The sequence below is a fragment of the Didymella exigua genome, assembly GCF_010094145.1.
Source record: "Didymella exigua CBS 183.55 unplaced genomic scaffold M421scaffold_5, whole genome shotgun sequence".
NCBI lineage: Eukaryota > Fungi > Ascomycota > Dothideomycetes > Pleosporales > Didymellaceae > Didymella > Didymella exigua.
In genome coordinates this window covers 341,271-365,340 of record NW_022984779.1, presented here as the reverse complement: position 1 = coordinate 365,340, position 24,070 = coordinate 341,271, and the positions used below count along the sequence as shown (strand labels likewise).

Sequence of the window (24,070 nt, the reverse complement as noted above, 5' to 3'; positions counted from 1 at the left end):
GCCAGCGCAGGCGAATGTCCACTTTTACCCCAGACGATCGAGAAGGATCCAAGACCACGCATGGTATCAAATAAAAGGGTAAACGGCTGTAGCAGGCCAGGGTCTTTGTTGTAGCAGACCAGGGTCTTTGTTATAGCAGACCAGGGCCTTTGTTGTAGCAGACCAGGGCCTTTGTTATTCGCTGGGTCCTGTGCGGTCCTGCATGCTCGTCGACGAGTCCTAGAAGCGCAAGTCAGCTGACGATCAATCACGAACTAGACTGCCTGGGTCAAGAGTGAGTAGTGTATACAGTAGACGTGATATCACCGTCCATCATGACCATGACGTATAAGTGGGGTATAGGACACTGTCTTTGTCGAAAGACTTGACGGCATTGGCCAAAGACTTGACGGCTTTGGCCAAAGACTTGACGGCATTGGCAAAAGCTTCATGGCATTGGCGAAAAAACTTCATGGTATTGTCGAAAGAACTGGATTGTATTCGACAGTCGACGACCTGAAGCCCGTTGGCGGCTATCTGATCCATGTGAATGCAGCCCTTGGCAGGCGCAGACGAATCCGTAAAAGAAGCAGTCTCAGGTGTCAAAGAAGCGAAAAGCAAAGTCTGGCAATGCATCTGTCGTTCGCAAACGTGTCATGACGTCCTAAACGCCGACCCTAATGACTGATTTCCAGAGTCCCTTGATCGAGACCTTGACGCTGTACCAGTCGCGGTCGTGGTGGCGGTCGCGAGAGGCGGGCGTCGACGTGTCCTTGGTCTTGGAGCGCTCCGCAGACGACCAAGTCGTCGCGGACGCGCGAGAAGCGCCACGGACAGATGAATGCTTCGAGTGTACGCTATCAGTCTTGAGGCCCGCAGGATTCTTGTTACTAAATCGCTCGCGCGACTTCACCGTTTCCTGGGGCCTCTCCTCATGCTAATCGATGCCGTGTTGCTGCTTGAGCTTTTCTAACTTCTCCTGGCGGTCGGCGAGATCGCTCGCGGCCTTGATCATCTTGTCTGGCTGGTGGTACAACACTGGGCATGTTAGCTCCAGGGACGTTGGGCGAGCGGGGGGTGGCCGCACCGACGAGGTAGCGGTTCTGGAAGTTGAAGCCGTTCAGCTTGTCGCAGGCCGACTTTGCGTCCATGACGTCTTCATAGACGACAAAGGCGGTTCCCTTTGTGTTGTTGGCGATGCCCTGGCGGATTTGGCTGGCGACAGGTCAGCATGGCGCGGGCGGTGGAGAGGGCCGACCAGGCGGAGAGAGGGCGACGTACCGCACCGGGCCGAACTTGCCAAAGAGGTCAAAAAGCTCCTCTGGAGTGACGTTGAAGCTGCGGCGCGTCAGCGGGAGGCCTGCGACAGCGCAGCGAGACCACTCACCTCAGATTCTTTACGAAGAGAGCTCTGTGCAGAAATGGCAGGTCAGCGGAGGTGGTGCGAAGAGGCCGCGTGCATGCGCCTGGCACGGCACGAGAGTCGCCGACGGAGCAGACACCGCAACAGCGACAGCGACAGCGACAGCAACGGCAACGGTAACAGCCACAGCAACAGCCACAGCGACGGGGACGCACTCACCGATTGACTTCGGGGGCCAGTTTTCCACCGCGACTCATAGTTTGGCGACTGTGGCGGAGCGTTCAGAGAGGGCGTGTGGGTGCACGGTCGAAGAGCGGCGTGGGGTGGATGAGGCAGCGAGACGGGGCGTGTGGATGAGGGCGACGCCAAGACCACGGCCACGTGACGAGCGACCGGGACGCCGCAGCAGACGCAGCCAGGGCAGGAAATCGGGGCGCCAGGGCAGGAAATCGGGGCGCCAGGGCAGGAAACCGGGGCGCCAGGGCAGGAAACCAGCCGGACCCAGTCGGACTGCAGGCGATGATGGGTGCAGTCCACGGGCGACTGTGTATTCACCGGCAGTGATGAATCTTGGAGAGCAAACAATCCGTGGTGCTGCGTGCATGGACGGGCATGCGCTCGCGCTGAGCGATCAGCGCACCAGTCGGAGACGTCTGCGGCAGCGAATGAGGTCGACGCCGGCAGAGGGAGGTGCTCCAAGATGCCCCCCAGAGCCGCAGAGTCGCAGGGCCACGACCGACCGCACTGCGCACCACTCGACGACGACTGCCGGCGAATGCACGCTGCCCTGCCCGTCTTCCTCTGCGCGCGCCGCCCACTGCGCCCTGCCTCTCTGCCCGCGCGCGCCCGATTCGGAGCATTAGCATTGCTGCGCTCGGCGGCCGCTGCTGGTCTGCTCCCCACACCTCCGCCAGCATTTCCCCTACTGCTCGACCTCGCTCCCGACTCGCACACCCTCCGACCACGCCGCGCCCACGCTCGCTCTCGCCGCGCCCGCCCTGCGCCCGCCCTGCGCCCGCGTCGCTGTGCTTCGCCGCAGGACATGCCCGCGCCCGCCCGCCGCGCCCTCCCGCACTGCAGCCGCGCCCCGACCGCAGTCTGTCTGAGACGCCCGTCCTGAGACGCCCGCCCTGAGACGCCCACAAACGACGCCCGCCCGACGACGCCGACAGACGACGCCGACAGACGACGCCGACAGACGCCGCCGCCGCGACGACGGCCACCGCCTACGATGCGCAGGATAACCAGCTTCAAGCCGCAGCACCGCATGCCGGGCGCGCGCGAGCCGACCCCGCCGCCGCCGCCCGCGGTCGAGCCGCTGTCGCCCGTGCTGCAGCCGACGGCGCCCACGCCCGCGAGCCAGCAGCCCCGCGGCCAGGGCGACGACACGGCGCCGCACCACACGCGCCGTGCCTCGTACGCCGCGCCCGCGCCCACCGCCCGCGCCCGCCCGCACGACGCACCGCACACGCTCGACGAGCGCCCGGCGAAGAGGGCCCGCTCCGAGTTCTACAGCGCCGCCTCGCCCACCTACGCCCGCCAGCACTCGCGCCCGGCCACGAGCCACAACCCGGGCTGGTCCCCCTACGTCGAGCACACGGCCGACGCGGGCATGCGCGTGCACCCGGCCAACGGCGGCGCAGCGCCCAAGCAGGCGCACAATCCAGACAAGCGGCTGTCGGACGCGCAGTTGCTGCTCGACTTCTTCCAGGTCTCTGCCCACACGGCCCAAACGCCGCCCTCGACAGCAAAGCGGTTGAGCGTCTCGCAGCCACACCACACGCACCATGCACACCGCATACACCCCGCAGGCCACACACAGTCTGCAGGCCACACACAGTCTGCAGGCCACACACAGTCTGCAGGCCACACACAGTCTGCAGACCACACACACCCCGCAGACCACACACAGTCTGCAGACCACACACAGTCCCCAAACCACACACAGTCCACAACCCACACACAGTCCACAACCCGCACACAGTCCACAACCCGCACACAGTCCACAAACCACACACAGCCCACAGACCACACACAGTCCACAAACCACACACAGTCCCCAACCCACACACACCCTGTCCCGGTGCCAGCGAGCCCGCACGCCGCCTCCCTGCCGCAGCCCGTCCACGACGCCCAGCCGCGCCGTCGTCCCTCTGACGTCGCGCACGTTCCAGAACCGCCCTCGCTTCCCGCCCATGTTGCATTGCCCGCACCGGCCATCCAGACACGCACACCCCCAGCGGACACTGCACAACCTCGACCAATGTCCGACACCGCCACTGCCACTGCCGAGCACGCGAAACCGAAAAAGCACCAGGGCTGGCCCAAGGGCAAACCTCGCGGCCCGCGCAACACCCCGACCAGCACCAAGAGGAAGAGGACCGCGCCCAGGTCCAAACCTGCATCCTCTGCTAGTGCCAAATCAACTGCTGACTCGCTCCACTCGCCCTCGGGCAATGCCATCCCCACGAGCGTGAGCGCGAACGCGTCTGCTTTTGCGTCTGCATCTGCGTCTGCATCTGCATCTGCGTCTGCATCTGCATCTGCGTCGGCGTCTGCGTCGGCGTCTGCCAACCTCACCCCGCCCTACGACCACGCGCCTGGCCCACGCCGCCATTCCTTCTCCAATTCTTTTTTAGTGTTGCCGACTACTGATGTGCCTTCTAACGCTGTGCGCGCTCAGTCTGTCCCGCTCCAGATCCTCCTAGGCACAGCACCACCGCCCCCCGAACCCCGGCGCCGCGCCAAAGCCCACCCGCACCCCGAGCCCGAGCTCGTCTGCGCCTCGTGCAAGTCTTCGGACTCGGAGGTCAAGGTCGGCGATGGCGAGCAGTGGATCGGCTGCGATGGCTGCAAAGAGTGGTACCACTACGCATGCGCTGGCTTCAGCAGCGAGCGCGAGGTACGCGATGTGAACAAGTTCTACTGCGAACCGTGTAGACCCAAGTTTGGTCAAACAACGAGTAGGTCTACCGACGCGTATTGGAGTACCGAGTCTGACCTGGCCCAGAGGTTCGCAAGTCTGTCAGAACCCACACCACCGTTGACTACGCCGGCCTGAACCAGGGCCTGTTGCGCACGTCCGACGACAACCCCGAGCACCACTACATTGCCGCCTTCAAGGACGGCACCATTGACTTCACCCCCGAGACGTTTGCGCGCATGCCGCCCGAGCTGCTCTCGGCCGATTTCTTGGAGAAGAGCAACGGCTTCCGCGAGCCCATTCTCGTTCCCCGCCACCTCAACCCTCGACCTTGGCACGCAGCGGACGTGCCGTGCGAGCCTGCCTCGTGCGTCGAGCAGTCCGTTGAGCAGTCCGTCGAGCAGTCCGTCGAGCCGAACGTTGAGCAGTCCGTCGAGCAGTCCGTCGAGCAGTCCGTCGAGCCGTCCGTCGAGCCGTCCGTCGAGCAGTCCGTCGAGCCAGACGCACGCTTCGAATACGAGACCAACGCCGACGACGGACAGGATGAATTGGGCATGGTCATACCGCAAGGGCTGACGGTCCGCCGCGTCGCCGAACTGTACGGCGCCAACGAGACGGTGCCCGTCATCGACGTCAAAGCGCAGGAGGGCGAGGCCAAGAAGTGGACCATGTCCAGGTGGGCAGACTACTACGAACAGCAAGGCGAGAAGCCCGTGCGTAACGTCATTAGCCTGGAAGTCTCGCGCAGCCGGCTCGGGAAGCTCATTAGGCGACCAAAGGTCGTGCGGGACATGGACTTGCAAGACTCGGTCTGGCGAGAAGACGACAAGTTTGCACCTCCGCCCGTGCAGTTCTACTGCCTCATGTCCGTGGCAGACTGCTTCACAGACTTTCACATCGACTTTGGCGGCTCTTCCGTCTTCTACCACATCGTCAGAGGGAAAAAGGTCTTCTTCTTCATACCGCCGACGAAGCAGAACATGAAAAAGTACGAAGACTGGTGCCTCTCGCCCAATCAAGGACACGATTGGCTCGGGAAGCAGGTCAAGGAATGCTACCGCGTCGACCTCTACCCAGGAGACACGATGCTGATCCCCTCTGGTTGGATCCACGCTGTCTGGACCCCTGAAGACAGCTTGGTCATTGGCGGCAACTTCCTCACTCGCATACACTATGGCATGCAGCTTCAGGTCCTCGAGGTCGAAAAGACCACCAAGGTCGCCCAGATGTTCCGTTACCCTTTTTTCCAGAAGATCATGTGGTTGACCGTCATCAAGTATCTAGAGGAAGATCCAGTCCCCCAGTCGGTGCAGGAGCTCCTGCAAAGCGGCGGGCAGTTCAGGCGCGAAACGCCCGTCTGGTGCGAGCCTGACAAGTTCGGCCACAACTCGCGCCTAGGTCCAGCCAACTACAATCGGCGCTACTATCCCAAGCACGAGCTCGAGGGTCTCACGGATGTGCTAAACTACATCCACCGAACCGTCATGATATCGCTGGACAAGATTGAAATGCCGCAAAAGACACGCAACGCAGTGACCAGGTCCATACCAAAGGGCCATGGCGAGCCCGTCGTGCTGGAACGCCACTTCGCCATGTGGATCGCGTGGAAGCGTGGCAACGAAGCCATTCCAGCCTGGGCTGTCTCGGACGCTCCTCTGCCTGCGCCAGTGGAAGTCGCAAAGAGAGCAAGTTTGCCTCCGGTCAGAAAGACGGAGCACGAAAGGAAGACGGAGCACGAAAGGAAGACGGCACACGAAAGGAAGACGGCACACGAAAGGAAGACGGAACACGAAAGAAAGACGGCACACGAAAGAAAGACGGAACACGAAAGAAGGATCGAACACGAAAGAAAGGTCGAACACGAAAGAAAGGTCGAACACGAAAGAAGGATCGAACACGAGAGAAAGGCCGAATATGAACCAAGACCTGAGCCGCCCACGCCTCTAGTCGATAGACTGCCGGACTCAGTCAGAACATACAATCTGTCGCCGCCATACGTTGTCGATGCTGGACAGGTAGTCGAGCCAGTCACGCCTTCCTCCGCTGCGCCCATGACCGGCTTTCTGCGTCCGAGCGCAAACAACCCTCACATCACGACCCCGAAGACGTCCCAGCTTGGGCCAAAGCGAGTTGCATGCGACGCCTGCCGCAAGAGGCGCATCAGGTGCAAACACAAGGACGAGCTTGTCGACTCGTCCAAGCCCGGCATGCACACGATCGACCTCTCTGGCTCTTACGGCATATCCGTCAAGCGTCGTCTCAGCGACCACTCCATCGTCGACGGTCTTGCTGCAGCCGTGGCCGGCCCGGTCAACGGTGGTCCCATCATGGCCGACGTAAACGGCGATCCTTATGCACTCAAGTCTGGTCGCGTCAAGGCGTGTGCTGACTGTCGCAAGAGCAAGGTATGTGCTTCAATGTGACTACAAGGAATACGACTGACGGATTCTAGCGCCGCTGCGTGCACGATGAGTACGGCAACGTCGATCCTATCAAGGCAAACGAGGTGCCCGTCCCGAGAGGCTCTGCTGCAAAACGCCGACGTGTCAGCGAAGAAGATGCAGCTTCCATGTCCAAGAGGATGAAGCAGGAGCCTTCTGCGGACGACGGAGGGTTCAGCAACGGACACCATCCGCGACACTCGCTGCCACACCAGTTCAACATTGGTGGCTCCCTTCTCCAGGACATTGCATACTCGGCCCAGCAAGCTCTCAACCAGCAGCCGGGAGAGGAGCTCATGCCCATTGACCCAGCGCTCCAAGGCTATGCTGCCGAGTATGCGCCTGCCAGCATGGCGCCCTCGTACCCACCAAACGGCGACATGGTTGTGTCTTCTATCGAGCAGCAGCACGGCAGTCACGGGCCGATGGACCATGTCCAGTACCCAGAGGCGAACGGTCAGCAGCAGGGACCCAGCATCGAGCCGCTGACGCCCGGGCCGCCAGCGTATCACGGTCCCGGGCCACGAGAGAAGGGCCATGGTGGAATGAACGGTTACATGCCCTATCCGCCAACGCAGCACGATGCAGTCCACCGGTACTCGTCGCCGGTATCGCCCCAGCACGTGCGCGCACCGTCACCCACATCACCAACCACACACAACCACAACATGTTCACCACGGGCTCCGACTTCATACCCCCAGTCACCCCCACCGCTCACCACCGCACGGCACCTCCGTCGACTCACAAGTCAGGCCGGCGCGGCAGCCGGACGCCAAAGTCAACGCCCGGAGGTCGCCGCCGCGACAGCAAAGACAGCATTAAGCTCGAGCAGGGCCTGACCATGGCCATGACGCTCGGCATGGGCATCAATCTCGACCTGATCGACCCGAACCTCGACCAAGCCAGCCGCGACCTCATCAAGCAACTGCAGGCCGAAGAGCACGGGCTGCGGCGCCGCAGCCGCGGCGAGACGACGGCGGCGTCGCCCTCGCACCCGCCTGCGCACGTCACGCCCTCCCGCGCGCAGGCCGGTGTCTAGCCCGCCCGTCGCACTTGGTTGAGTCTTGCCTTGGACGGACGTGTGTTTTCAGCATCCATTCTTTCCTCTCATCTCGGCGTTTGGTTTGGGGTCGCTTCGGCGCTTGGCGCGGAGGGCGCGTTGTCAGGTTGCTTATACCCATGCACTGGGACAGTGTATATGGCACCGACGTGCATACTTTCCTTTGCCCCGCAGCACCGGTTCTGGCGGCGTCATCTCGCATGTTTTTTGTTTGTCATTAGGGTATCTGGGAGGGTTCTCTGAAGCGTTTGTTCATGGATGTAGGGTATAGCGCATATCACAAGCTATGGAACGCAAACTTCCCCCCCCCCCCCCCCTGGGTATCAATACACCGTCCCCCCCTTCACAGCCACCGCTCCATACCCCCGAACGGCGGATACCTCAGCCCCCCCTCCTCCATCTTCTTCTTCGTTTCCTTCTTCTTCTTGCTCTTGTCTCCCCCGCCGCAGCGACTACTCCCCACGGTGCTGCTCACGCACTCCCAGTCCCACGGCACACTGCGCCCCAGCACCTCGTACCCGCCCACCCGCCGCAGGCCCCCGCGCACACGCACGTCCCGCAGCGCACGGCGCGTCCCCGCCCGCACGCCCGGCTCGACAATCTGCGTCCGGTACGTTGGCTCTGTCTTGCTTGCTGCGTCAGACGACGACGACGAGGATGAGGAGCTGATAGATGGCGGGGGCGCGCGGGCTCGACTCGTGTGTCGCGGCGCCGGCGCGCAGGGGGTCTGCAGTTTCTTCCCCGCGCCGTGCAGGGGCGCCAGCGGGTGCAGATGCAGCGGGTGGAGGTGCAGGTGCGGGTGGCGGTGGTGGTGCTGCAGGATGCCGTGCGGGAGCGGGGCGTGGGGGCGCATGTGGTCGGGCATGTGGGGGTGGTGATGGTGGTGGTGATGGTGACGAGGAGAGGCGGAGATGCTGCTGGGCAGGGCGATGCTGAGGGGGCTCAGCCGCGGGTTGGGGGTGTGTCGGACGCGTACGAGGTCTGCGGAGGAACGGTCCGAGGACGCGTGTTTCTCGTTCTTGGGACGCGTCGGCGTCAGCGTGATCCAGCACATGCTGCTGGATTGCGCGGTGGTAGCTTGAGCGACGAGGGAGAGCTGTGGGAGAGCACGGCGGATGGTGCTAGACGAGGAGCGGTTGCTTTGGAGACATTGCGCGCAGCGAGAGGGCGGCGCGATACTTAACGCTCAGCAGTCAGACGACGGTGAGGGCTCCAAACCCTGCAGAAGATGGCAGCCATGATGGCGTCCGGGTGGGCGTATATACGTCGTCTGCATCACTTGGGGACGTCACTTGCAGAGCGTGCGAGGCACACGGTCGTGTGTAGCGCTCCCGCAGCCGGGCGATATGAGACAGGGTGGCAGTTGTTTGTGCCTGCATGATGTTGACGGTGGCTGCAGCTCGGGAGGACGAAGGTGGTGTTCGAGGATTTGGGCGGGTGATGGGTACTGGTGAGGGTTGGGGACGGGCGCGTGGGGTGCGGCAGTGTCTTGGATGACCGCGCTCATTGGCCGTGTGACCAGCTCAAGAGTACCTTTTGCGAGATGCATCCTGGCCGCGCTGGACTGTAACTGACAAGATGGAAGACTTGGGAGATAGAGAATTGCATGAGATATCAAGAGACATTTGTAGGAGATATCGAGAGAGATTTGTGGGAGATATCGAAGGAGATGTGACGGACTCGTTGCAGGCCGTGTGCTGCAAGGTGAGGATAGACGGGAGAGTAGAATCGCTGAACATGCATACACACACCGAGAAGCGGTGAAGGCGTCATGGGATTGCTAGGAAAGGAGCTGACCAGAGCCCCGCAGCAAGAGGCAGCGAGGGGTCATGTTGGTTGCGGGCACAATACTTCCTCGATGTCGAAATGGTCCCAGCGCGCGGGGAGAGGTGAGCAGGCGGCGGCGATGAGGCGGCGCGCCAGGCTTGGCAGTTGCATCAACGAGCAACAAGCTGTCAGAGCTCCCGTACCGCGACTCCAACCTCACGTGCCGCGACACCAACCCCACGCCCACTCCCCGCTTCAATCGACCGAATCCGCTGCCATCGACCGCCGCAACCACGCTCCCATCCCCAGCACACCGCCACAGCAGCCATGGACTCGTTGGTGGCGCAGTACAGCCGCCCCATGGACGCGGATGAGGGCCAGACCGAGCAGCAGCAGCTGGAGCTCTACAGCGGCGCGCCAGAGGCATCTCTCAAGTTTGCCCTGCCCCCAGTCGCCCAAGTACGCCTCGATGCTCCCCCCCCGCCCACCCCGATGGTCGTCAGCATACTGACATGCGCTCCAGGCACAATCATGGCTCCGCGCAATGACAGACGACTACTCCAACCCCAACTGCCCCATCAAGATTGCCCACGGCACCACAACCCTCGCCTTCCGGTTCAAGGGCGGCATCATCGTCGCCACCGACTCGCGAGCGACGGCCGGCAACTGGATAGCAAGTCAGACAGTGAAGAAGGTCATCGAGATCAACAGCTGCTTGCTGGGAACCATGGCCGGTGGCGCTGCTGTAAGCAACCACCCTGCGCCGAGGCGTGCGAAGATGAAGCTGACGCCAGACAGGACTGCCAATACTGGCTCGCATACTTGGGCATGCAGTGCCGTCTCCACGAGCTCCGACACAAGCGCCGCATCTCAGTCGCCGCAGCCTCCAAGATCCTCTCCAACCTGGTCTACTCGTACAAGGGCATGGGCCTGAGCATGGTATGCATCTGCCCGAATACTCCGTGCCCAGAGCGCGTCTAACTGTCAGCCAGGGCACCATGTGCGCCGGTGTCACCCCGCAGGAAGGCCCCGCGCTCTACTACATCGACAGCGACGGCACCCGCCTCGCCGGCAACCTGTTCTGTGTTGGCTCCGGCCAGACCTTTGCCTACGGTGTGCTCGACGCAGAGTACAAGTACGATCTGGAGGACGCCGAGGCGCTGGAGCTCGGAAAGAGGAGCATTCTGGCCGCCACCCACCGTGACGCCTACTCGGGTGGCTTCATCAACCTGTACCACGTCAAGGAGGACGGATGGGTCAAGCACGGCTTCAATGACACCAACCCCATCTTCTGGGAGACAAAGCTGGAGAAGGGCGAGTTCTCCAACGTCACCAGTGAGCTGGTATAGCGGGTGTGGACGAGTAGAGCTGTAGAGATCTGCCAAGCCTCGTCAGGCTGCAGCAAGAAGACTAGAGCCCGTAGAACGGGCATCAGACGACATGAATGAATGAAAGCATGCACAACGATACCACTCAAGACGATGTATATTTGCGTGATTGATCCATCACTCTCAGCGTTCAGAACGAGTATTAGCGCGATTGATCCATCCCTCTAGGCGTCCAGAAACGTCTCGTTGTCCATTACCAACAAGTTCATTTTCCCATCATCAATCTACCAGCGAAACGAGAGATCGCTCCAGCTAATGCAGCCAGTTACACACTTGTGGGGGTATATGCGTTATACAAGTACAGATGCATCGCTGCGAATACGAATGCGACGTGATACTAGGAAATACAATACGTGGTAAGAGGAACGGTCTTGCTATGCTTCTATTACCGCGACGATGGGACCAACGGAACGCTTCCTGCCATCGTGTGCACGCACGTCTAGTGCGCGTCTTTCTCCTTCTTCTGAGCGCCAGTTCTCTCTTATGTTCGTTCTCAATCTCTTTCTCGTTCTTATTCTCATTCTCATTCTCAATCTTATTCTCATTCTCATTCTCACTCTTATTCTCATTCTCATTCTCATTCTTATTCTCATTATCTTTCTCAGCCTCTTTCTCAACTTCATGCTCAATCTCAATCGTGCGTACGTCACCGCCGCACGCTCGCCCCGTTCAGTGCAGGCGCAGGCGAGCCGTCCCGCCCAAACCAGTTACCGACACTGCTCGTGCGCCGGCTGCGCACCGTCGCCGTCCGCGCAAGGCTGTCGCGCATCTGGCTCATGATGCCCTTGAAGCTCAGCACCTCGGGCCGGTCCAGGTCGAACGGGTCAGATTGCCGGTCCAGACGGCTGGTGCTGGTCAGCGGTCCGCCAGTCAGCGGCCCCGGCGTCAAGGGGCCGAAGGTGTTGGTCGCCGGCCGGCTGGCGCCGGGGTTCCTGGGTAGCCCGGGGGTGAACATGGTGCTGGGTACTCCGCCTGTGAACATGGTGCTGGGCCGACTGGGGCCGGGCTCGCCGAAGAATGGGTAGCCGGACTCGCGCACGGGCGGGAAGGCCGAGTAGGTGCTGAGTGGGGGATTGTGGTGGGATGTGGCTGTTTGGGTTGGTAGGGGTGGGATAGGCGAGGGGTCGGCGAAGGGATCGCTGCTGTATACTGAGGAGCCTGGGTGCAAGCTCAGTGCGGATGCTGAGCTCTGCATGCGTCGGTGCGTCGGGGCCGTGGTGGCTGTAAGGGCTGTCATGTTGGAGTCTCGCAGCCAGTCTGGCGCGCCATCGATCTCGTCGATGAGCGATGCGAAAGGGTCGCGAACTACACGAGGCGTTGCTGCGGGCTGTGGCGGGCTAGGTCTGCGGATTCCATCGTCCATCGTGTCTGGGTTCGAAATGCGCAGGTTCCTGGGCTGATCAGGTGTAAGGTCTGCGAAAGGATTGGTTCCGATGTTGTTGTTGCGCGTTGACTCTTCTGTGATTCCCATGAACGCAGATTGAGAGGACACACTGCTTGTCTTTTTGCGCAGTACGTTGCGCTCGCTCTTTCTGCTCGACATGCGACGAACGAAGCCACCATTCGCTGCAGACTGTCCCTGCGGCTCACTGATGGAATGCCCTCGCCCACTGGAGGTTGTCGAGTATACGGAGCCAACGCTGGATGAAGGTTGATGTCGCTGGTACGGGTTGTTCAGAGGTCCTGTCTTCTCATTTCTCAGCCTTGCGAGGAAGCCTCCAAAACCTGCTGGGACCGCTCTCAGTTTCGACACAAAGCCCGACGACTCTCCGCTCTTCTCGTCCCAACTGCCCTGCCTCGACTTGCGTCGCCTCAGAAGGAAAAACACAAGGAGACCCAGCAGGGCCAGGCCTACAAAGCCACCCACAGCACCTCCAACGATGCCACCAACGTTGGGTCCGCTGTCGCTATGAGACGATGAATGTTCACTTCCAGTGTGACCATGTCCGCCGCCGTGTGTGCCTTGCTCCGGTGCGACGATACCAGCAGGCCCAACAGTAGGTCTTCCTGTTGCAGCAGAGCCCGTTTGCGATAGAATTGCTGCAGTGGAAGTGGCCTGCGAGAGCGCTTGCGAGGTTGCGGTAGATTCCAGGATGTCCGGGACTGCCACAACAGATGTCGGGTCCGTGATTTCAGTCGCAACAGATGTCGGGTTCGTGATTTCAGTCGCAACAGATGTCGGGTTCGTGATCTCAGTCGCAACAGATGTCGGGTTCGTGATTCCAGTCGCAACAGATGTCGGGTTCGTGATTTCAGTCGCAGCAGATGTCGGGTTCGTGATTTCAGTCGCAGCAGATGTCGGGTTCGTGATTTCAGTCGCAGCAGATGTCGGGTTCGTGATTTCAGCCGACTCAGTCACAGTCGGTTGGGCAACAGGCGGTGCCGACACTGGCGCAGTGGCGATAGGTGCTGGTGGCGACGATGACGGCGACTCGATTACGGCTGTTGTGACAATGTCAGAGCTTGTTGGTGCTATCCTCGCAGGAGCAAGGTTAGGCGCTGCAGCAATTTGCGAAGGGACAATGACTGGTCTGCTAGACGGTAAAGGAGCACTTGTAGGTTGAAATCCTGGCGCCGGTGCTGATGACTTAAGGTCTGCAGGTAAAGAAGTTGTCGCAAGCGATATGAGAACCTCGTTACTCGTACCTAATGGCGGAGACCCTGCTGCTTGTGTCGTAGGCAGAGGCACGACAGCTGACTGTTCCACTTGAGAGGACAATGCTGGCGGCGCAGGTTGTTGTTGAGATGCTGGAGGACTGGCTGCGGTTTGCTGTGTCTGCGGTGGTTGCTTTGCGATGGTTGAAGTGGTCGGTTTGGTGGGAGCTGCTGCTGTCGGCGTTGCTGCTTTTGTTGAAGTCGACGTAGCCGCTGTACGGGCCCGGGAGCGAGTACATCGTCTCCCGGACACAGTCGTAATCGACTCTTGCGGAGTGGCCATGCAGGCGGCACACTCATGAAAGAAACGCCTACAAGGGCTCAGAGAAACAGACGGAGATAAAGAAACAAAAGCGCCGCAGGCGCTTTGAGCATGTTAACAAGGGAAATGAGACTTCGACGCTGGCAATACTGGAGATTTGGAGTCACAGTGACATTGTCAGTAGACGTTCGAGCACACCTTGGAGCACTGTCGCTCGTTGGCACGAGGTGGTGCGCTGGGGTCTTTCTGAAACGCGGGCAGCTTCAGGTGCCGCTCTACAACAAACCTGAAGCGCGGCAGGCCTCGCCATCGCCTGTGCCAGCCTAATGATCGTCTCGGTCAGTTACCCAGGTACTAAACATTGACCACGGTTGATATCGTGAGAAAACACCACTCAGCGAATGATGTTATCCTGAGGTTGGTGATCATGGTAAGAGGGAGAGGTGCAGCCTCGCAGCTGATCTGAACGGCAAAGCTCACAAGTGACACCAATGCTTCAGCTTAGCAGCTCTGCCGAGGCCGCTGAGGCTTGTGGGCGTTTCAGTCTTTCGTATACTCTGACTCTTGTTATGGCGGTGTCACCGTGAGCCTTGAGATCCAGATTGCCGACCTGCTTTCTATCAAAACCGCTATATCGAGGGTCGTGAAGGTTTCGGCAGCCAAGACGAACACGCGCCATCGGCACAGTGACATCTGTCAATAATGGCGTTCAGTACCAATCTTTTGCGTCTTCGATGGGTTGATGCTGATCGTCCTCGATTGCGCGAGTCCTGCGACTGTTGTTGTGGAGACGATCGCTGCATGCGCACGCAGAAATGGCAACCGAGCACCTGCCTTCCGGGATTGGCAAGCACCGAAGAGACACATTCAATCATTGCACGAGTCTCACACATCAGCCTCACCCCTATCCCGCTGAACATTTGTGGCTTACGGCACCCTGCTCGAGGCTATGTTCAACTTCAGTGGTACGTACCGAGCGCGACTCCTTTGCGCGTACCTCAACCTACGTCATATCTTTACGAGAGAGATGTCCGATCCACTCCGTCCGTCCTCGGATCCTGTTACACATCTCGCCGTGTTCTGCTTCACAGTTATTCCTCCGGCGGCCGCGGTCATCGCATTGTAGTCACGTTTTGTTTCTTCCCCTCAATACCACACGTGTTTCGTTTGAGACGCAACCGCACAGGTAACAATGTTGCTGATATAAGACTGTTCAGGCCAACTTCTAGCGGGGCAACATGATACGCAACAAGCTCGGCCTCCTCCAGCGAAACCAATACCTGCGACCTTCCCGGTGCTTGATCCACCTAAGCCGTTGACAGGGACCCCGCCAGAAACCTGGTGCAGAGAAAATGTGACCGGGATCACCAAACATTTCCTGAGTCTGAAGAAGCCATCCGACGTCACAAAGGAAACTCTGGCACAGCTCAATGTCACGTTCCAACTTGACTGTGACTTCGAAACCATACTGTCGTCGCTGTCAAACGATGCGGTGAGGCACATACCGCCTGCCTCTTGGTTGGATGCCCCAGACCAGCAAGAACCCTCTAATCTGGGCTCTATCGTCACGCTTCTCAGTAATGGTAGAAGAGTTCCAGACCGCAAAGAGTTCTTTGTCCGCGCCCGAGAGTTGCTTTTCAAGAATGAGGATGCATTCTCGACGCTTACACGAAAGAGCACTGGGGGCCAAGTACCGCTGCGACTTGCGTACTTTCGCAAGTTCTGGGAAGGCCTAGATAATATGGCATACTATTGGGATGACTCACTGGACGAATACCATCCCCCCGAATCAGAAGCTGCAGACACAACTGCCGGGACAGATGGCTCTCCCAAACAAGTTGCAGGGGCCAGCGGTCAAGAAACACGCACAGAAATAAAGACAGACTGGATCGCAAAGATGGGGAGTGGGGTTGGCTCTCCAGATGAGAGTGAGCCTCGAAAGAAAGCAAAGACGGAGGCGGTGAGTGATCAAACAATGGCTCGTTCTGTGCAAACCAACGGCTTTGGTGGATCGAATGCTGCCCAGACAGTTTCGATCACCCCGAGCAGGGTACTCCCATCCAGAATTGCCCCTCCCAGGTTTCCAACCCCAAAAAACATGGAACCTCAAGTGAAGCCAGCTGATATGTCCGACGGTTCCTACCGAGGCTACCGTATTGGTAATGGCTCAGAGATGCCCGATCAGTATCGTGTTGACTGTGTCCGGGCTTTTGTCGAGCCCATTGCTTGGGCATTTGGTGTCACACTCGCACAGCATCGAAGGCCCCCTGTTCTGCTGTTTGAGCACGTGCGTTTCCCTGTGCGTATGAGCTCTGTGGCATGGCGAGGACCCCAGGATCGGATGAAGGCCCGGCAGGGCTGGATGGAAGGGCCTGTGTTAGGGATCCAGTGTCGACCAGATGTCAACTTTGGAGCCTCCAGCAACATTGACGCAGCATCCAACTTAGACGCAATCCGTGAGCTTGGTGGTCTGTTACTGTTGGCTCAAGAACGCTCGAGGGAAGGCAAGGTTGAAAAGCTTGCTGGTGAAGGCAAGTGGTGGACTACGAAGGAACGCTGGGGGGGCGGCCCTGGGGACGAAATTGATAACGTTACAACACCCAGTGTGATATCAGGCATCGGAGCTGCACCCAATGCTCAGGAAAAGTCTGTTCACAGGAACGTAGACGGCTCAAGAGTGCGGAGACGGCCGACACCTGCGCAGGTTTGGAAGGTTGTCAAACCTGGGAACCCTCTTTGGGATCCCAAAGTCGTATTTGAGGCAATCGGTAGAGACGAGAGCAAAGAATGGGACGATGTAGGGCACTTGCCCCTGTCAGGTCGCATGTAGAAGTTTTGCTGACATGTACACAGGTCTTCATGGTTTCGTCATTGAACCACCACATTAGCCTCTTGAAGCTGCACGTACATTCAGCGTACCTGGACTATATTACGCACGGAACACTTCCCGAAAGTCGGCCCTCAGACCCCGATTGGTGCTCGCCCAAGCTTGAAAGGACACGATGGTTCGATCTGTTCAACGTGGATGACCGTACTGAAGCTATGAGGGGCCTCTGGGGAGTCATGTCTTATCTACTACGAGCTAAGGATGGAAGCCAAGAAGACATTGTGATGGGGAGTTCATGATGCTCCGTGTCGTGGCCTACGACCCTATGATGCAGTGTAAGAACGTTCCAATGAGCACGCCCACCCAGTCAGATTCGTCAGATTCTATCTTTCTGGATTCTGGATGAGTTACAGACACTAGCCTGCCTTCGCTTCTCCGGAGATCCTCGGATGCGTTGAGAGGGAGCAAGATCGATGTTCGTAGCGACACACTCTACGAAGCTATCGTCGTAGTGCACTTACACCAACATCAATTTCCAGTCCTCGAATCTATCTGAAGCAAAGACTAACCTATATCTGTACAGGATGCTGTGCTGCACGTCAAGGGTATTGCGCACATCCACACGTTACTCTTTGTAGGCCTCGTATGAGGTGTCTCTCAGGCTTCTGGAAACGAGGTGAGACAAACGTAGGAGATCTTGTCAAACAAGCTCATCACAGCCGATCGTTGCAAAGGGATATACTAAAACATCTCAAACGAATCATTTCCGATATAGTGGCGCACGAGGCTGTCGAGCAGAAACGGTTGACGCAATGACGCCACAACGCGATTGGCAAGCGCCTTGCCTGCCAACCGTGTCACCTATAGCTGTGCTCCCTTTGGTCGACGTTCCACTCCCAGCATCCTCACGTGCAGATGCATCCATTGGTCAGGCTGCAACGGCGCTCGTGACGATGCGTCTGCATTGGCGCAATACGCCGTTTCGTATCACGCGCTGTGACAAGTCAAGAGCACGTACAGACAGGTGTGTAATGGTATATGTCAAGACGCTCATATGAGGGCTTAGAACTTTGGTAGAAGAAGACGACTTTAGCATCGCGGCTGAGCACAAGGTCTCCAGGCTCCAATTCTTTCTTACCCACAGGGGCTCCCTTATGCACGCCACTGCTGACTTCAACCCTTTGGCAGTCGTTTGCAGGGATTTCTATGTACAACAACAACGAACATATGCACCAACTGCGTATCGGTCGTGGTGAGACTTGTGATGGCTCAATCACGATCACGCACTTGTGACCGGAGCTAGAACAGGTGGACGCGCACAAGCCTCGCGTTTCGAGTCTCACCTCGGATGAAGGCCTCGGAAGAGCAATCGGACTGGATTCCAAGCAATCTGGGAAGCTTGATGGTCCCAGATCTCTAGATGTGCACGGGCAGTGCTGCAACTACCCTCTGAAAAAGACCCGCTGACCGGGTTCAGAGAAATGTTAGACGCTTCGAGGTACCTAAGTACCAGATAAGCATCGATATTGGGTCGGACCATGGTATTACTGCTGATCTCGCTTGGAAACTCGATGCTTGAGGGCATGTTTATACAGACGTGCATCTATCGAAGTTGCTGATGAAGCGGGATGTATCCCGGCCTTCACAGCACATATGCCGGACGCCGCGGCCTCAGCTAGTCGAAGGCGGGCAGTGTGTGTGGTCGCAGTTCCAGAGGCGCCTCTCCATGGCAGAGTAACAGTGGCTGGATAGACTACGACGAGTTGAAGCAGGCGGTCAGCAGCCATCTTGATGCTCTACGTCGAGCATGCTGGCAGCCTTGCCCTTGCAAGGGGATATAAAAGTCTTTGTTCTTACGACGGATACACAACACACCCACCCGTCACTTCATACACCGACCTTAAGTCTCCTCAGATCTCTTGCTAGAGTTTCTTCTCACCACATCATACTTCGCCACACACTAGGTGCTCCTGTGTACCACGAAGACTAGCAGTCCTACTAGAACATCGCCCCGGTCCACCATCAACCTTTTGAAGAACTACTTAGACCAGCACTTCACCACAACCTCCACTCACAATCACGACGCAATGCACACCCCTGTTGTCATCATCACTGCTCTCATGAGTCTCATCGACTTATCGACTGCTGTAAAAGCACTCAACCCAAACCTCAACGCCATGCTCAAGATGGCAGCAACGAACTACGACAGACATGCGCTCCTCGCCAAAGACAGCGACTGGTACTATGACTTCTTCAATCACAAGGACTACAACAACAAAACCGGCTCCGTCATCACTGCCGACGCCGCAACTTTTCCCGCCATGACCGGCATGGGTATCAGCTACGCTTTATTGACAATCGGACCCTGCAGTATGCTCCCCCCACACTTCCACCAGCGCGCACACAATGCCGTGATCGGTATCCATGGCAACACAACGAGCTGGATGATCAACGAGAACGGCGTGCGCACTGTCAAGGTCGACATTATTCCTTTCCGAATGACGCTCTTTCCGCAAGGTAGCTTGCACGTCATGCAGAACAACGGTTTGTCTCACCACTTGCGCTCAGCCATGCGACGGTGCACTAACACAATTCAGACTGCGAACCAGCGCTTCTCCTCAGCGCATTGAACAGCGACGATAGTGGCACACTCAATGCGCTCAACGGCCTGTGGCAAATCCCCGACGACATGAAGCGCGCTGCATTCGGGGATGAGGATCTCGATACGGCACAGCTGGGCAAGGAGATCCCTGATGTTGGGACTGGTGCAGTCAGGGGTAGTCCAGAGTGCCTGAAGAGGTGTGGGATCGAGCACGGAAAGTAGCCGTCGCACAGACGTAGGGGTGGTGGGCTTTCGATCTGTTCTAGCAGGCTTGCATGGGAGGTCTTGAGCGATGTTGAAGATTTTGTTACGAAGTGATGATTTATGAGTATATTCATATTAGCTGTCATGAATGCAATGTCTTTGTAGTCTATAAAGGGGTATCTTTCGTAAAGTACCTGGTCGTTGGCGCCTGCCAGACGATGGTGTATGCACACGTGAGATCTCTCGTAACAGACATCAAGAGGACATTTTCATCGTAGGCTGATCCCCGCGATGCTAATGAAATGGTGATATCCCACGGTTTCTTTGGCTCCGGTCTGGGTGCCGTATGATCAGGCGCCTGCTTCTGCTCCGCTCCCAACTAAGAATCGTCAACACCCAACCAGGGTCTAGGTGTCGTGAGCGTAGCTACTGCGCTTTTTTCGTAACACTCACATTCGAGAAGATGGTATCCTGGCCGTCACCAGTGAGTCTCCCGCTCATCATTCTGATCACTTCGTCCGTCCAGCGGAACGCCGAGGCGTCGACCTTTTGGCAGTCCAGTAGCGCGTTAAGACCTTTGAGAATCCATTCTTGGATGTCGGAGGCAACATACTCGTAAGCCATGACGAAGCTGAACGAGGTATGTAGGGCGCCAATCGGCTTCGTTGACCATGCTTCTTCCCACGTCTTGCAGATCTCAAGAGCTAGAGCTCGACTTTCTGACTCTAGTATGCTAATTATGGGGTCGGAAGGCGGGAGCAACTTTATCAGGTACTCGTTGACCATGATACAAAGGGCCCAGAAGCTGTTGTACCCCACGTTGTCGCGCCAGCTGTTGAAGTGATAAGAGGTTGCGATTGGACTGCCCTCTTCCACACTGGGCAGCTCAAGTACGGTGGTACCGTTCGTGAACTTGGCGTTCATATTGACGCCCAAGGCGCAGAACGAGTTTCTGAGGTTCTGAACCTTAAAAAGCACATTCGCACGCGTGGAGATGTACGCAAAGGACGCCTCACCATCATACGTTTCTTCGTTAGGCAGGTCTGATGGGAAGTCGGTATTGTCGAAACTCTCGACTGAATAGTCAAGTGAGGGGCAGGTGTCGGCTGGGCTGTGACTGAGGTCGAGACTTGAGTTCAGATCGAGGTTGGGATCGACGAAGGAATCGTTACGCATACTGTTTGCGATGGGGGTAAACGGCGCTCGCAAAGTGCTCATTTCTTTCAGATCTTTAAGGATATCTGGCAGTTGCACGAAGGCCCGTAGGAGATCCGTATGTAACCGTTCGTCGAAGCCGAGGCCATGGCCGTCGAAAGCAACATCCCGCCATTCTGGTGCGGCGAGAAAGCAGGGCTTCCGTTCGTAACAAGCAGACACTATCTGAGGAGTTTTAGATACAAAGCAGTGCATTGGAGACATGTTACTCACGATTCCGCCTCTGTTGAATCGTAATATGTCTTTTGCAAACGGATCATTGAATTGGCCGGGCCCTTGCAATTCCATTAGTCGCCCAGCCCCGCCGACATGAGCTAGGTATCGATTGCCTTTTCGAGGTCCCGCAAGTGCCTGAGTGCTCGTCAGTCCCAGAAGGTCAGCGATCAAGCGTGCGACCTACCTCCACAAGTCCAAGGAGAACAGAAGCGCACAGTGTGTTCGTAGACATCCCCTCACGGGAATCCTCTAAACAGCCTTGAAGCGTCTTGATCGCACGCAGATACAAGTTGATGCTGATGACGTCGTTGGATGTTTCCTTGTACATCAAAGATGTATGAGCGTTGATGAGGACAGCCACTGCTGCATCGAGAGCAGGGCTATGGCCTATCCGAGCGGGAACCTCCTGGATAAAGGGGCCAAATACAGACATCTGAAGGCCTACGCTACCCGCACTGATCGTTGCAACTAAAGCGCGGGATAACTCATAATGCTGAGATGGTGACGGTTGTCGGAGAAGAGGCGAGCGAGGTGGACTCAGACTCACTGTGCTTGTCGAAGGCGATCGCGACGCAGGCTTATGTGAGTGAAAAGCATTTTTGCCTGATATCCTGAACTTATGCACTGTTGATCCATCGAGGTTGACTTTCTCGTGTACCTGAGTGAGACATCTTTGGTTGCAGTCTGTTTTGCCATCAGCGTCCGGACATCGACCATTTGCTGCTCGAGATCGATGCATACCTGCTGCTGCTGCTACCACCGACTGATTCTTGCCAGTTTGCGCGGTATAAGCCCCGTTCATGAGACTTGGTCCGAGATCTTTGAAGGTGTGTCGTGCCGGAGGCCCCGGACAGCATCTGCCATTCTTTTGACAATTTAGACAGGCTGGCCACGTTTCGTCTTTGAGATGTCAGAAACGACCGAGGTTGATGGAGAACGTCGAGACGTACCGCACTTTATCTTTCTCTTTCGACAGATCAGGCAGCCGGTCGACTGTATGGTGGTTAGTCATGGTCGAGATGGAGGTGTCGAATTGATTTACCTTGGGTACTCCTACCATATTGCCAACCCGAACCGAAATAGGTATGCGAACAAAGAACCGACAGGAAGTAATGTTAGGGAACAGAAGTGCAGCCCTACATATGGACGTGTGATATGTGGTTCTAGTGCGCCGAGACGCTCTAGGGTCGTGGATCACAGGCACGGTTGCCAATCCCGTCGTGGCTGACGGACAGAATCCTGAGCCAGGCTTAACCTGAGTGTCGAAGTGTATTAGGCCGACCACCCGAAAGCCGACGTTGAAGTTTGGAGCGATTTGATCTCCAAGACTACTCAGAGTCACATGTTCGCGGGATGAAACCTAAACGGGAAGTGCTGAATACCCGCGTTAAGGCTCGAGCCTGGAACGATCAACACAGTGTCAGTGCGAGTAAATTGCAGAATATTGAGTATTCCTGGACGCAATCGATGCCTGCTGATGACAAGCGTTGTCACAGCTAAGGAAGGAAGGGGGCAGACGCGTATGTCTACACGTGATCGCTTACGCCTGCCCGCTCATTGCACTAGCCCCTGTTCCGTCACCGTCTGTCACCACCTTTCGAGATAACTGCAACGTTCTCGACCTTTTGTCTGCCCCTGTCGCATCACTGTATCGGCTCCTTCCCGTAGCACACTTGCCTTTCTGGTACCGTTGATCCACTCGCTGATCTTATCCGCCATTAAATCACGGCCACCAGTATGGCGCCATGTGAGCTCATTGGCCGGTTCGTTCCTCGAAACAATCAGTGCTGTCGAAGGTGGCCCACAACCGAGCGCCTTCTGGACGTCAACCACAGGAGCGACGGTTGTCGCGGCTCGAGATTCTCGGAGCACTTGTGGCCCTGCATGCATGTTCAAGACACTCATGGGCATTCACTTGAGGCTGGCTCGTCCCAAACACTCGGTATGCCACGAACAGTTTCTCATCTCTTCCCGCTTTCTGCGTCTCGTGCATTACTTGTCATAGCAGTCACAGCGGTCAACGGACATCGACATGCCTCGGCCCCAGCTTGCGTAGACCAAAGTCGCGACTAGTGTGCACCGGCATTGGTATTGTGAGCCGCAACGACGCACATGTTCACATCTGAGAGGATTCTGAAGGCAGATTTGTCACTTCGGCGGCAAGTGCGTGGACCAGTGGGAACACTGGTCTTAGTCCCTCTGCAACAAGAAGCACGTCAGAGGCACTTGATCATCAGTCGCGCTGAGACTCAACCTGTCCACTTTGACAGCATTCAGTCTAGATGTCTGGTTAAAAGCAGGGCACGACTCTAGTGGCGCGTACTAACGAAGAGAAGGGAGCTATAGAGAGCGACGGATCATTCTCTCCGTAGCCTTTGAGGTGTCACGAATGTTTGTTCCGTCATACTTTTGCATCGGAGCTATCTCCTTTCTATGATCACCACTGTCGCGTTACCGACAGTTTGCCACCGCATTCGTAGATGAGCCAGAGTCCACGCTCTCCGCGAAAGTCTTCCCATCCAACTGAATAGCAATACCAGGCTTGACCTTGTCGTCCAAGTATCGCTACGCTGGGTCCTGGAAACGCGGCACTCGAGAGCGTGCAAGCAGGGGTATGGGGACGCGAAGAGCTAAACTCGAGCTGACAGGGTATCCCGAAAGCATGGTCGTATACGACAGCAGCCACAGCCCTGCACCAGGGGTTTCTCCGATCGAGGGTTGTCGTGTCGTGGCTTTAGGGCACGAGCACCAGTCACGGAAGTCAGGAACCTGTAGAAGGAGAACATTCGGAAGAAGACCAAGGCATTGACAACTTAGTGTTACAGTCTCCATACTTGAGGGCTCCATGAGCTCGAGAAGACTGACACCAGAATGCATGGCCTCACGACCTACAATGTTGACTGCTGGATGCTAGTAAGAAAGAGTGAGTACCGATCACACAGCCTCCGTGCCTGGGGGTTGGGAGGTGGGGTATGCGAAATGCACGTGCAGCGGCATAAGGCAGACAGACACGGACCGGACACATGCATGGCCCCTGCAGAAGCTTGAGGATTCAAGCTTCATGACCTGTTCACTGCACGCACCGCGAGTTGCAGAACGGTTGGAATCCTTCGAACGCAATACACCGCCTCGCTTTACATCCCCCGCTCTGCCGAAGCGTGGTGATC

At 57.6% G+C, this 24,070-nt stretch overlaps 9 protein-coding genes across 9 annotated transcripts; 5 read left to right on the top strand and 4 right to left on the bottom strand.

The window, feature by feature from the left end:
- Window positions 1-916: 916 nt before the first annotated feature.
- Window positions 917-1,599, bottom strand: M421DRAFT_55945 (RNA-binding domain-containing protein; the record flags this gene model as incomplete). Its single annotated transcript, XM_033595342.1, has 5 exons — window positions 917-1,017; window positions 1,067-1,194; window positions 1,261-1,317; window positions 1,367-1,390; window positions 1,562-1,599. The coding sequence occupies 5 exons, from the start codon at window positions 1,597-1,599 to the stop codon at window positions 917-919; spliced, it is 348 nt and encodes a 115-aa protein (XP_033451876.1).
- Window positions 1,600-1,907: 308 nt separating this feature from the next.
- Window positions 1,908-2,679, top strand: M421DRAFT_417392 (uncharacterized protein). Its single transcript, XM_033591448.1, has one exon. It carries the CDS (start codon window positions 2,118-2,120, stop codon window positions 2,460-2,462), a length of 345 nt encoding a protein of 114 aa, XP_033451875.1. The 5' UTR covers window positions 1,908-2,117; the 3' UTR covers window positions 2,463-2,679.
- Window positions 2,610-7,746, top strand: M421DRAFT_56181 (uncharacterized protein; the record flags this gene model as incomplete). Its single annotated transcript, XM_033595376.1, has 7 exons — window positions 2,610-3,104; window positions 3,226-3,343; window positions 3,517-4,305; window positions 4,353-4,612; window positions 4,706-6,118; window positions 6,281-6,670; window positions 6,718-7,746. 7 exons carry the CDS (start codon window positions 2,610-2,612, stop codon window positions 7,744-7,746), a joined length of 4,494 nt encoding a protein of 1,497 aa, XP_033451874.1.
- A 364-nt stretch (window positions 7,747-8,110) lies between these two features.
- M421DRAFT_2274 (uncharacterized protein) lies at window positions 8,111-8,821 on the bottom strand (the record flags this gene model as incomplete). The annotated part of the gene is made up of 1 exon (XM_033588371.1): window positions 8,111-8,821. The coding sequence occupies one exon, from the start codon at window positions 8,819-8,821 to the stop codon at window positions 8,111-8,113; it is 711 nt and encodes a 236-aa protein (XP_033451873.1).
- Window positions 8,822-8,938: 117 nt separating this feature from the next.
- M421DRAFT_316673 (uncharacterized protein) lies at window positions 8,939-9,427 on the bottom strand. The gene has a single exon (XM_033589258.1). The coding sequence runs from the start codon at window positions 9,314-9,316 to the stop codon at window positions 9,056-9,058; it is 261 nt and encodes an 86-aa protein (XP_033451872.1). The 5' UTR covers window positions 9,317-9,427; the 3' UTR covers window positions 8,939-9,055.
- Window positions 9,428-9,738: 311 nt separating this feature from the next.
- M421DRAFT_417390 (proteasome subunit beta type-5 precursor) lies at window positions 9,739-11,012 on the top strand. The gene is made up of 4 exons (XM_033591447.1): window positions 9,739-9,993; window positions 10,058-10,279; window positions 10,333-10,473; window positions 10,527-11,012. The coding sequence occupies exons 1-4, from the start codon at window positions 9,862-9,864 to the stop codon at window positions 10,881-10,883; spliced, it is 852 nt and encodes a 283-aa protein (XP_033451871.1). The 5' UTR covers window positions 9,739-9,861; the 3' UTR covers window positions 10,884-11,012.
- Window positions 11,013-14,788: 3,776 nt separating this feature from the next.
- On the top strand, window positions 14,789-16,965 carry M421DRAFT_2271 (uncharacterized protein; the record flags this gene model as incomplete). The annotated part of the gene is made up of 3 exons (XM_033588368.1): window positions 14,789-14,804; window positions 15,057-16,636; window positions 16,693-16,965. 3 exons carry the CDS (start codon window positions 14,789-14,791, stop codon window positions 16,963-16,965), a joined length of 1,869 nt encoding a protein of 622 aa, XP_033451870.1.
- A 1,821-nt stretch (window positions 16,966-18,786) lies between these two features.
- M421DRAFT_56130 (RmlC-like cupin) lies at window positions 18,787-19,490 on the top strand (the record flags this gene model as incomplete). The annotated part of the gene is made up of 2 exons (XM_033595366.1): window positions 18,787-19,210; window positions 19,264-19,490. 2 exons carry the CDS (start codon window positions 18,787-18,789, stop codon window positions 19,488-19,490), a joined length of 651 nt encoding a protein of 216 aa, XP_033451869.1.
- Window positions 19,491-19,585: 95 nt separating this feature from the next.
- M421DRAFT_417387 (uncharacterized protein) lies at window positions 19,586-22,365 on the bottom strand. Its single transcript, XM_033591446.1, has 5 exons — window positions 21,946-22,365; window positions 21,854-21,896; window positions 21,645-21,803; window positions 21,088-21,587; window positions 19,586-21,038 (listed from the first exon to the last, which is right to left on the bottom strand). Exons 1-5 carry the CDS (start codon window positions 21,961-21,963, stop codon window positions 19,899-19,901), a joined length of 1,860 nt encoding a protein of 619 aa, XP_033451868.1. The 5' UTR covers window positions 21,964-22,365; the 3' UTR covers window positions 19,586-19,898.
- Between the last annotated feature and the right edge of the window lie 1,705 nt (window positions 22,366-24,070).